Source organism: Emydura macquarii, unplaced genomic scaffold (assembly GCF_026122565.2).
Source record: "Emydura macquarii macquarii isolate MOO-44397 ecotype Brisbane River unplaced genomic scaffold, CSIRO-AGI_Emac_v2 contig_705, whole genome shotgun sequence".
Taxonomy (NCBI): domain Eukaryota; kingdom Metazoa; phylum Chordata; order Testudines; family Chelidae; genus Emydura; species Emydura macquarii.
In genome coordinates, this window is record NW_027130842.1 from 11,489,282 (window position 1) to 11,501,759 (window position 12,478).

At 44.2% G+C, this 12,478-nt stretch overlaps 1 protein-coding gene and 1 long non-coding RNA gene across 2 annotated transcripts in view; one reads left to right on the forward strand and one right to left on the reverse strand.

Annotated features, from left to right (window-relative positions):
* Window positions 1-2,195: 2,195 nt before the first annotated feature.
* LOC137149094 (uncharacterized) lies at window positions 2,196-9,879 on the reverse strand. Its single transcript, XR_010918663.1, has 3 exons — window positions 9,399-9,879; window positions 6,222-6,289; window positions 2,196-5,912 (listed from the first exon to the last, which is right to left on the reverse strand). It is a non-coding gene; the product is annotated as an uncharacterized lncRNA (long non-coding RNA).
* A 13-nt stretch (window positions 9,880-9,892) lies between these two features.
* The window catches only part of MTHFD1L (methylenetetrahydrofolate dehydrogenase (NADP+ dependent) 1 like), a 229,645-nt gene continuing 227,059 nt past the window's right edge, over window positions 9,893-12,478 (forward strand). Inside the window, exons 1-2 of the mRNA XM_067542406.1 lie at window positions 9,893-10,168; window positions 12,055-12,139. Of these exons, the coding sequence (XP_067398507.1) occupies window positions 9,975-10,168; window positions 12,055-12,139 (279 nt within the window). The 5' untranslated portion in view covers window positions 9,893-9,974. The remainder of the gene's footprint in view (window positions 10,169-12,054; window positions 12,140-12,478) is intronic.

The following is a 12,478-nucleotide window of genomic DNA, read 5'->3' on the forward strand; positions in this document are numbered from 1 at the left end:
ATACAAGGGACTGAGCATCAATGCCCAATCCCATCGGAGATAACAACGCACATCTCATCACCATTCACCGTGATCAAGGAAAAGGACATAAATTTAAAAGAAGAAATTATTTGGGCCACGGATGGGAGTTCATTCTATATAAATGGGACACCACAGGCAGGATATGGAGCAAGCAAAATGAACTCTGAAGAAATATTACAGGGAAGAGTCAAACCACCATCGGCACAACTGGCTGAAATAGTAGCAGTAGCAGCGGTAATGGAAACGTTAAAACCAAAGAAATCAGCAGTCATCATTATGGATTCAGAATGGGTGCTCAGAGCTCTGGCGGACTGGCTGCCCGTGTGGCTACAAAATAACATGAAGTCGGGAGATGGAAAAGAGGTAAAACATGCCATACATTTTCGGTACATATGGAATATGGCTGTAGATTTAAAAGGCACCGTGCAATTATGTAAAATAAAAGCTCATTCGAAAGTGAAAACAGAACTTCATATGCTAAACAGAGAAGCTGATCTTCTGGCCAATGAAGCCGTAACGTTAATGGAAGACACGCTTTGGGAACGACCCTACATGAATAAGATACCACAGTGTATAACAACCAGAAGCAAGGCTAAGATGCAAAGCGAGGAACCATACACTCCTGATATAGTTACGTTACAATCTATGGATGAAGAAGTACAACAACTATTACAAAAAGGTCATTTTAAATCATGGAATATATATAAAGGAAAAAATGATTTCGTGCTCGCACGACATAAGGACCAAGAGCTTCCAGTTGTCATCATGCCTACTCCCTTACGAAATGAATTAGTTAAATTGGCACATCAGCAAGGTCACTTTGGGATAGAAAAGGTGAAGTCCAGAATATTAAACGTCGCCTGGTGGCCCACATTAACACAGGACATTACTAAGGTAATCAACAATTGCTTACAATGTGCAGCAAACAACGCTGATGCTAGAATAATAAAGGGACCTTTGCAACATCAGGAAGTTGCAGGGCCATGGCAGAGAATACAATTGGACTATATCGGACCGTTACCGCCAACAGCACGTGGTTTTAAATATGTGCTAGTTATAGTCGATAGTTTCTCTAAATGGGTAGAGGCCTACCCTACCCGAAATAATACAGCGATAACAACTGCTAAAAAGCTCTTGAATGAAACCATAGCTCTATTTGGAATCCCTGATGTTATTGACTTGGATCAAGGTCCCCACTTCATGGGCGAGACCATTAAACACCTAAGTACAGCTCTAGGGATTAATTGGAAACTGCATATTGCAGGCCACCCTCAATCATCGGGGTTGGTTGAGCGCACCAATCGCACGCTCAAGGCAGCGATGAGAAAATTGGTGAATAGCTCTGGAAAGAACTGGGATGTACATCTCCCTTTAATCCTTATGGCAATCAGGAGTACAATAGCATCTCATGGGTTTACACCTCACGAGATAGTAACTGGTAGAAAGATGAAAACACCAGAAGTGTGGTGGATTCAAGGAGGGGTGGCCCCAGACGAGTTTCAGCATAATGTTAAAATGACACACTGGGTCCAGCAACAATTAGAATTGATAAGTGAAATGCAAATTAAAGTAGCCCATCAACTTGGGGCTAATATTGTAAACATGAATAAAAGACTGGATAAAACCTTTAAGGATGTAGAATGGGAAATAGGCACAAGAGTGCTCTATAGATGGTTTTCAGATACAGGTCATGTGTTAGGCCCACATCCAATAGTAAATAAGGCTGGACCCACCGTCTATCAGGTGGCAATTAAAGATCATAAAGGAAACACCTGGCTGAAGTGGTTTCACTCAACCCAATTGAAGCAATGGAAGGGTAGTGACAACCAGGAGCATATTTCTTTAATTGAGAATAAGTAATAATCCCTATTGTGTCTTCTCACTTATTCTAGGAGGGGACTCATGGTCGTCTCCAACCACTCAGAATCTACCGGCGATGGAAAAATTTGGAAAATTACTACAATATTGACACAGTCCAGGGTCAATTACTATTTGCCTTGGCAGTATGCTTAATTCTGTTAGCCATAGTGGTATGCAAACCGCGATTGTAGTATTAACCTGGGTAATTTTGTACAAAATAAATGTGGTTGGGATCACTATCCAGCCAAATCAGGTGTATAGATGCACAAACAAGAACCCTTCTCCAAGAGAAAAGAACTTGTCGTATCATGGTGCACAACCACTACCTTCAAGGGAAAGAATAGTGGAAATATTCACTAATAAGGAGGACAACACATGCAATATATATTGGAGCCAAAAACACCAGATGTAAATAATACTATATGGCGAAGTAAAAGTACTAGACAAGCGAATATTATGGGACAAGTGTTCCAAGATAAACGGGTGCCTAATAGTTGTGTTTGGTTCACACCGTTTGAAGTAGTGTTCAATAGAACAATAAGCTGCTCACAAGTTAACATGGAGCCACAAAAATGTGCAGAGATTAGATGGTATACCCGAAAATTAATGGTTGAAGGGTCACATATGTATCCTTTAGAGATATATATGACTAATACCACCGGAGCAGTTCCAGCAGTTATAACTATGGGTACACAAAGGTTACACGCACAAGTTCCTTGTAGAAGCATCCTACAGAAAAAGAAAGGATTCGGCCGGATGAACCCGTACTGCCGGGATACGGAAATAAATTATAAGTGGGCTTGCCTAATGAATATATCAATAGATGTTACACCAGCGGACACTGGCGAATGGAGTGTGTATGGCCCTTACGATACCAGATGGTATCAGGACCATGTAATAATGGGAATCCCTATTCTATCTAAGGGAGGACCTGTAGTTATGGGTCGGCAATTAAGGTGAAAAATCTTAATTGGCCCCCAGTACGCTCTGATTCATTTACAAGTAGACATAGACATACGATTTGATAAGGTATTTCCCATCTGTAACACCTATACTAAAACCCTAAGAAGTGGCTGGGAGGAGTGGATTCGTAATATTGATGCTACTCTCCGCCGGGGAAGGAGAGACTTAATCAGCAGCATTTTGGGAGGCATAGGTACCAGTTTGAGAGCCATTAATACAATCGATGTGGAGGTTTTGGCTTCCAAAATTGGAAGAATGGGAACAGAACTAAACACCTTAGATCACCCTTTAGGTACATCCCTAACTGAGCTTTCGAGCATTCAACATAGGGTGACTGATCTTTTGCCCTTATGGTTTCACACTCGTCAAAAAGATTTCGAAACCCTGATAAAGGCTGTGAGTACGGTTCAAGGCAACCTATCTTTAGCTTTGGCATGCTCGCAAGCGCAAATGTGGACGCAAGTAACAGCCCAAAGCATTATAAGAGACGGCTTAGAAGGAATAATTTCCCCGGAATTAAGAAAAATTATCGAACAATATGGGCTAAATGAGTTAGAGTCATCCCATCCCGAGTGGTGGAAAATGGTCCATTTTGCGATTTCAGGTACCCAAATTGAAACACATATACTTACTATTAAAAAAGCAAAGGAGGACTGGATCTACCCAGTCATTCCCATGGGAATTCTGTTAAATGACTCAATGATATGGCCAGAGGACCTCCCCAAGTGGGTAGTGTTCTGTGACAACAAGTGGCAGGCCACAGATCTCCAGGCGTGCACTGGAGAAAAGGGCCTGGGGTACACCTGTACACAAGAATATGTTAACCCTGACGAAATATGTTTCAAAGAGATTGGCAAATGCCATTACAAACTAATGAACACCCCTGTAACCTCAATGATAGTTTCTATTAATGTTTCCTGCATTTGTGTGCGGACTTTTTGTCATTACCTGATGGTAAACGTTAAATTTAATATCAGTGTCCCGAAAAATGAAAATCTGTGTATGTGCAATATATATAGTGTATCGGGATGTGACATTCAATTCGTTCAACAACAGGTGTCATTCGTAGATATCCACACACATTACCAATTATATCGCAATATAGAACCAGTGCAATTAGGCACAAACATTTCACTAATAAAACAACTTATAGAACATCCTGAAATATTAGTGCGATTAAAATTATTAAAGGAACAGGGGCAAGAGATTGATTTGGCAGTCCACCACTTAGCCAATCAAATAGAAAATGTACTTGATAGGGTTAAGAAGGCGAGTTACAATAACTGGTGGACTCGTCTATTCTTACCGCATGAAAGTCAATACTCTACATGGAAGATAATATTTACACCAGTTGTATTATTGTGTATAGTTCAATTGATTGTATTTATACTCTTGTTTAATTTGTATATAGCAGTAAAAATTAAAAATCGTATCATGGGCTAAACCCACGCATGTAAGATTCTGGAATGATGGGGATCCCTCTCTTTCATTCGAGGCACCCCATCAAGGAGGGGAATTGTAACCCGTGGGTCCAACCCCCTGTACTGCCCCTCTCCCATGTGTATATAGTTCAGTGATCTTGTTTTATAGTAGCCAATAGAGACTCCATGGACTGGGCTTGCCCTGTCAATGTTATAATAAGGGTCAATAGGTTATACCTGTCAGTTGTGTTATACCCGGAAGGGATTTACATGTTGAAGTTAGATAGCCAATAGGAAAAGGGCACAGCCTCTTGGGGGGGGACGTGTGCAGAACGGCTAGTGCCGTGTGCACAGTTTAGGGCCGTGCGTAGTGCCACGGTCAGAGCGGGAAATCCCGGCGTTCTGATTGGTCCTTAGGAACTCTGCCGAGCCTATATAGGACTCAGGCAAGTGGCAGTTGCTGCTGGCTGTTGCTGCTGCCTGCTGCTGCCTTGCAGTGCGCGTGAGTGGGTGAGAGGAAAATCTGGTACAAGATCGAGGACGAGAAGCAGACGAGCTAGGATGAGAAGACGACGTGACCCGGAGGCAACACCATCCGGAGAAGAGAGATCGTGAGACAGTCTAACATCAGGGACATTTGGGTGGCCCTTGGGTTTTACATCTGGGACCTTGGGTTCATCCCTATTCATTTATTGTGACCCTGTTTACCTCCCCCTATTAAATTGTTCATGTTTTCGAAGAACAGTGTGTCAGCCTATATTTTTAGCTGCCCGCAAGGGACACCATATCGCATGGTGAGAGGGGTACCTGCCCTCTGGATTGATAGCTTATCGTTCAGAGTGTAGCACCTGCTTTTCACTACAGTGTGTAGCTACACACATGCTGCATGCCACCATCAGTGTAGACAAGGCCTCAGGAATAATGGCTCATGCTTTTAGATGCAGAGATCCAGGGTTCCGTCTCCACTGCTGACGACCTCCCCAAGAGCATTTTATTACACTAGTTCGGCTTTAGACTCTAACCCAAACCCTGTTTTAAACCTAATTGAGATCTGAACATCCTCGACCCATGTGTTTTGTTAAGGTTTGCTCAATCCCGTAATTGGAGAACTTGTGTAAATGTTGTGTAGAGGAAACAGTTGATTTGACTCAACCTCCCCCAATTCATAAAACAGTGATGTAGAATGATAAATGGGATACAATGTATACCAGTATAAATATAAGTAACATCCTAAAATAATAACCATATAAATATTACACCAAATGTTTCCTTTTTACAAATATCACCAGCTAGAATACAGCATGAAGGAGATTTGAAAAATGGAATTATAAAAAACAAGAAACAGTAACATGTATGAAAATATCCACCATCACAGTTGAAATGATGATGGAATAAATTGGGGAGAGAAAAGTTCATTCTTCGAGTCATGCTCCCTATCATATTCCACTGTGGTTTCGCATGCACACCATGAGCCTGAAGTCAGAGAATTTGAAAGTAGAGTCCATTGGTCCATGCATGGGTCCTGGCTCACCTTGTGCTTCCAACAGAAGCGATAAAGGGTCGGGTGGACTGACCACTTCTTCAGTTCCTTGACACCACTGCATGGTCTAAGTCGGAATCTTTAGTGTCCTCAGCTCTGATGTCATTCTGAAAAACAATATAATATTAGCTGTAAATAGTTTATAGTTTTAGAAGTTTTAATAACTTACTGATTTAGTAGTTTTGGTTCTGACATGGGCCCCCGCTTTGAACTCTTAGCAACTTGCTCCATGACCCTCCTCTCCATAAAGCTCGCCTTTCTCATAGCCTTCACATCAGGAAGAAGGGTTGGTGAACATGGTGCAATGATGGCAACCCTCCATATACTTTTACAAAGATACAGTTTCTTTACACCTACACCCCAAATTTATCCTAAAGTGGTTTCAGAATTTCATCTTTATCAATCCATTCACTTACCTATATTCTTCCCGAAACCGCATGAAGGTAGGTTCTACTCCCTAGATGTTTGAGCCTTGGCCTTTTACCTGCAGAGAACAAAACCATTGAGAGAGTCTCTGAGGCTGTTTATCGGTATAGCGGAGAGAGTCGGAGTACACGCCATCTCCACACAGAGAACGTCCAAAGGAATATCTGGTTGTATTCTACTTTATCAGCCCTTGAACTCCTTTCCCCCACTGGGATATGAGCTCACTCCAGAGGGCCTAAGTCACAACTGTAGTTCTCTTCTGGATGTACCCCCTTCCAGACATCTGTAAAGTGGCCATGTTAAGTTCGGTCCACATGTTTGCAAGACATTACACAGTGGTACAAGACTTTGCTACTGATGCCTCCTTTGGGACGGTGATTTTCCGTGCAACTCTATCATCCTCCACCTACTTAGGTACTACTTGTCAATAACCCACAGTGGAATACAATAGGGACCATCACTTGAGGAAGAAGAGGAGGTTAATTATTTGTAACTGGAGCTTCTTTGAGACATGTGGTCCCTACCTTTATTCCTTTACCCACGCTCCTTCCCCTCTGCTTCAGATCGTGTCTGATTCGTGGTAGAGAACGACTGATGAGGCAGTCAGTTCACCCCGCCCTTCATCACCTAAGTTGGTAGCACGAGGTGGACCAGAGCACATGCATGGACCAACAGACCCTACTTTCAGATTCTCCAACTCCAGGCACATGGTGCTCATGTGTAACCCATAGGGAAATAGATAGGTACCATGCATCTTGAAGAACATCCAGTTACAGGTAAGTAACCTCATCTTTCTATTCCTAGATTTACATAGTGACGTTTTAGAGTCACTCACAGTACCTGTTCTTGGAAGAAATAAGGATCTAAAGCATTTACATGTTCAGACAAAGGATTCAAATTACTCCTGCTGACTTCAAAATGGGACTACAGTAGCTGTGCTGGATCACTGTGGTGACCCTCCTCTGGAGGGTAGAGGAGGCAAAGCAACAATTATGGTTTTCCCACATAGTCATTTTCAGGGGAAGGCAGCATTAAATTCCAGCCAAGGTTTCACATAAACACTGATTCAGACAGCTTATGTTGGCAGGGCATGTCCCAGTCAGCCCAAGCCTGAATGCTGTCTGAGCTGCACTAGCTGGCTTTAAGCTCTCCAGCAGCACAAGGTTTGTGGATGGCTTGTACACGCCCCACTCTCTGTACATTTATGCCACCTAGGTTTTATAGCCTTAGTTCTGCCCACACGAGAAAGGATTAATGATTCACCATTTTCTTGCTTAAAAGTAACTGCTACAGTATGCTCCTAGTATCAGACCCATCTTATGGAGATAAAATTACTGCAATCTAGAATAGAAGTAATTACTGTTATAGAGTACCGCTGTCAGAACAGTGTGCATGGAATGTGAAAGTGTCAATAGCCTTTGGAAACACTGAAATAAGTCCAGTGTATGATAGTATTCAGTAAGGTCTTCAGACCTATTCTACAGGTAGTAAATGACCTGTAAAGTTCCATTGCTCTCCCTGCTTGAGTCCCTGTTTGTCCCTTAAAATCCTATTTTTTCATTACATGCCATGCTCACTGGTCACATCATCTCCTCTGAAATCCTGCTGTTCTGCTCCAAATGAGTGTTGGTGAAATAGGATAGAAGGGAACATGAACTAAGGGTAAAAGTAGACCGTGTGATTAACTGTTTTCAAAAAGGACAAAATACTTAGTGCAAGGAAGATATTTAATGTAGCTTATTACTACTATTTTCCTTTTTTAATTTTCCCATATGAGCACTTAATATAGTTGGCACAGAGATACTGTGCTTTGTGATCATGACTAGGAAGGGAAGCAGTATTCACAAATATACCATATGTCTAATAATGTGAGCCATGTTAAATAAAAATGTAAGAAACCCTCATTTAAATGATTATCCAAACAAGGGAGGGGTAAAGATCTATTCATCATATAATCTTTATCCCTAGTTAGGTTGTTGCAGTGACCCTTTTTTAAAGAAAATTAGTATTTGGGGTAAAGGCAGGTTGTAAGGTATAGTTTATAATTGGCAAAGTTATTTTATTATTGATGGTGGGTAAGCATTAATCTTACTATTACACTGATTGCACTTCAACTATTGTAAATTTTAAAGTTGATAAAATCACTCAGTTTTGAATGGGGGGCTGCTAATGGATATAAATCAAAAGAAATGCTTCAAATATTAAGACTAGACATTACTCAGAAACAGGAATACTATGCTTAATGCATATTTGTTCCCTGTGTTTCAGTAATGAAATCTATAGAAGAGACTGCATCAGGCAGCACTTGTTTTTACCTTCAGTGTGTGTTTCTTGTAAGTTTTCCAGTAGTAAAAAAAACAGTTAATGGCAGATTAGTCATACTTCATACATATATTGATTTTCATATACAGCCATAAAATATTGCTACATAATCTACAGAAACAGAACTTCAGAACTAGGATGGGGAGAAGGGAGAAGAGAGAAACTAATCATTTTCTCATTCCATTTCTAAATATCCTTAGTTTTGATAGGCAGCAGTATATAGATTGACATTGTAAAGCTCCGATACACAGCAGTGGTTACTCCCTCCCTTTCAAATTATAAATAACAGAAGATGGAGAGGGGCTGGTTTAAGGGTTGATTAATGAATATATACCCCCTTAGGCCAGACCCTTGCAATAGCAATTGAAACGACAATAATTTAATACTATAAAGTGCCATTTTTATCAAATTGTGTTCTGTTGACTGGATAGTGATAGCTTAACACCATGACAGTCCCTCATAACAGGTAGGGGCAAAGACAAAATATTTCCATTTCTGTCTGAATGTTTGCTCACATTGTAAGCATGTATTTATATCGGGCAGCAACACTTACTTTTCATCACAAATATGACCTTTACCGAATGTAGGCTATTGATAAATTACATAGAAATAAATTTGACCTCAGTTTGGACTGCTGCCTGGCCCTGGCTTGCTGTCCCATGGAGCCAGGCCCTACTACGCCTGTTTTATGAAACATTTAAACTTGTACCTGAAAGGAACAATGTCGACTTAAAGTCGGATCCTGGGTACAAGGTGGGGCCCTGTAGCATCCGGCCCCTTGTAAAGAAGGGCAAACTGAGGCCTAGGGCAGGTAACGGTATATGGACACTGCCTTGTAAACCCACCGCTGTAGGCGCTCTCGTGCATCTGGAGTCGAGGGTCCCGAGTCTGGCCCGGGCCATCTGCCTGCCTTGCAAAGCTGGGCTTACGGCGATGCTGCGCACACTGCACGATGCAGTCCCGCAGCTCCGAGCGGCGGCTTGAGCTGCGTCCACCACCACCACGCTGCTCCCCGACAGGCTACGGGGCCGCTCTGAGCGCTGGCCGGCTCCTAGGCCCTGGCTGGGAGGGCTTGGGTGACCTAGACACAGCTACTGGCGGAGGCGGGAGTCTGGCCCCTGCCTGGAACCGGCCCAGCCCAGCCCGCTCTGCTGCTGCGGCGGCGACGGAACCAGCTCCCGGCGGCTGCCGAGTGAGTCCGTCCGACCCTGGGGCGCCCCTAGTGGCTCCTCCGACCTCCACCCCCGCCTGCCTGCACAGCTGTGCGTCCCGTCCCGTCCCCCCGCGCGCGCCGCGGGCTGTCTGGGACTGGGAGCCCGCCCTCCTCCCCCGGCCGCTCGCTGCACCCTGCTGCGCTCGGCACGGCCCCCGCCGCTGCACGGCGAGAGACAGAGAGTTCAGCCAGCCGCCGCCGCCGCAGCATGAGGTTCTCCGCGCTCTGCCGCCTCCGCTGGGAAGCCGCCGCCCCGCTAGCAGCGCGGGCGGGCTGGAGAGGGACGGCGCCGCTGCAAGCCGACTCCCCCGCGCCCCGCCGGGGCACGGCCAGCAGCACCGGGGGCCGCCGCGAAAAGCAACAGGCTGCTGGCGGCGGGCGGGCGCGGGGCTCGGCTACCGGGTAAGCGGAGCCAGCACAGCCTGAGGGTGCCGGGCGGGACGGATACACGGTGCCGCGGGGTCTTTGCTGTCCCCCGTTGAGAGGCCCCTTGTTGGCAGCTGCTCTTCCTGATTGGCGCCGGACCACAGCTCCACGTGGGGGCTCAGTCAGCGCGCCTGCCTGTGCCCGCCGCCTGCGTGATGCAGCAGCGACAACTCGGCAGAGCGCTTTGCTAGACTTCGCTCTCAGCTCTGTGTCTCAGCCGGTCCTCAGAGGGAGGCAGCAGAGGCTCTCTCCGCACCGCGCGGGCCAAGGGCGGGAGCCGCCGCCTCCTCCTCCTCCTCCTCCATCCCCGGGAGGTTCCGCTCTCCTCTCAGGGCTCGCGCTGGCCTGCCCCGCTTCCATTGCAGGACGCGTCACTTTGCAGCGTCCCCTGGGCTGGCAGCGTGGCACGCGCTGCTGCTGCAGGCTGGCCTGGTCCTGCGAGCTCGGGGGGCCCCCTGGGGAAGCCCTGCCTCAGCTGGGCGTTTCTCCCCTCGTGTGTTACTCCAGCCCGACACCGCTGATCACCTTACATGGCAGCTTACGTGCCCGACGCCCGTCACTTACTGGCATACGAACCGACATGCCCTGCAGGACGGGGGGAAAGTTGAGGGGGTCCACGAGTACAGCGAACGCTGCCACGTTGCAGCTTGCACGTATTTCACGTGGGTTCTGTGCAAACAACACGAAGAGTAAAAGCAAAGGCTGCTCTCCGTGAAGTCATTAGGAAGGGAGTATTTAAAAAGGAAGGAAAAAAAAAAACCCCATCGCCCGTTAATGTCACCCAGCAGATGCTGTGAATTGTTTCCTTTCCTCATATTATTAGGAACACCTTCGTTTAGTAAATGTAAAAGATGAACTGCACTTCTCTGCTTTTGCCCTTTGTTTACAACTCAGATTTCCTTCAGCTTGCAGAATGATGCTCGTTGAAGCTTTTATTTGGAGTCAGTTTCACTTTCCGGTTCTTGGTATTGCATAGCTTGTCTTTCAAACCTTTCAGAGAGGTGGGAAATTCCTATTACTCTTTGGGGTTTTTTAGAGCTTTTAGATGATCATATTGGTCCCTTCTGATCTTGGAGTCTGAGTCTAAGCTCAGTTTTAAATTGTATTCCTTAAACGTTCCTGTGAAGTCTGTGCTTCTTGTACATCCAGACCTCAAAGTGTTTGTTTGTAATGTTTGTTTTATTTTCTTCAGTACAAGCTTATGTATTTTATTTCTTTATGTTTTGATTGATTTGTTTCCCAGCTGAACAGTAGTGAAATGGACAAGATTATTTGTTTCAGTGCTGTCCACAGGCAGTGAATAGCAGCACTGAAACTAGTCATAACAGCAAATTCACTTTGTTGCTGTTTCTGGAAGCTATTGGAGCTATCTGCAATCTCAGGAAGATATTATTTCTTTGGATCAGATTTGCAATATCATTCCCACCCCCAAGTTTTAGGGATAGGGCCACTTTAAATGAAACAAACTATGCAGAAAGTGCCTATGTTATGGCCATGTTACCGCTCCCCTCTAGCTAATAAAGTATCCTGCGCCCTGGTGAGTGAATTTTTCAAGCCTTGTGTAATAATTAGAGGTACAGAATCTAAATGCCTGGGCATGTTGGAGCCATGATAAATGCAAGTTAAAAATGAAGCCATAGTGGCTGGATTTGCTACTTCAATTTTACTGTACTTAGCTGCCAAATGTTACCATATTTGTTAATATATATATACATTGCCTTGAAAATGAAAACCTTTGAATGTGCTTAATGCTTATTCAATAATTCTGAATTTGCTCACTGAAATCCTATGGAAAATTAATGAGAACAACTTTTCAGTAATTGTGTAACAAACATTGATACTATGTTACTGTTGTGTTGCAGTGAAATCATTCAGAGTTCAAAGAAAGTCCTGACCTCCTTACGGAGAGGACACCCTACTTTTAAGCCAACGCTTGCCATTGTACAGGTAAAATATTTGTTTGTCACTAAAGGATTGTTTCTTCTTATTTTCATAGAGAAGCAGAAAAGTCTTTAATAGAAAGGCACTTGTACTGATTGGTGTTTCCTAGTCAACTACTTATGAGCTCTAGAGTGAGATCTAATAATAAATGTTATATATGTACAAAGTATTATTGATAATTTTTTTAAGTAGCAATAAGTTTGGCTTTTTAAGCATCTTGTGAGTGATCAACAGCTGACTTTACTGTCAAATCTTAGAGCCCTCCCATCCAAGTTGCTGTCTTTGAAATATACATGGCTGGTTTCCATAGAAAGTCATGGGATAACTCTCTTTAGGTTCCACATG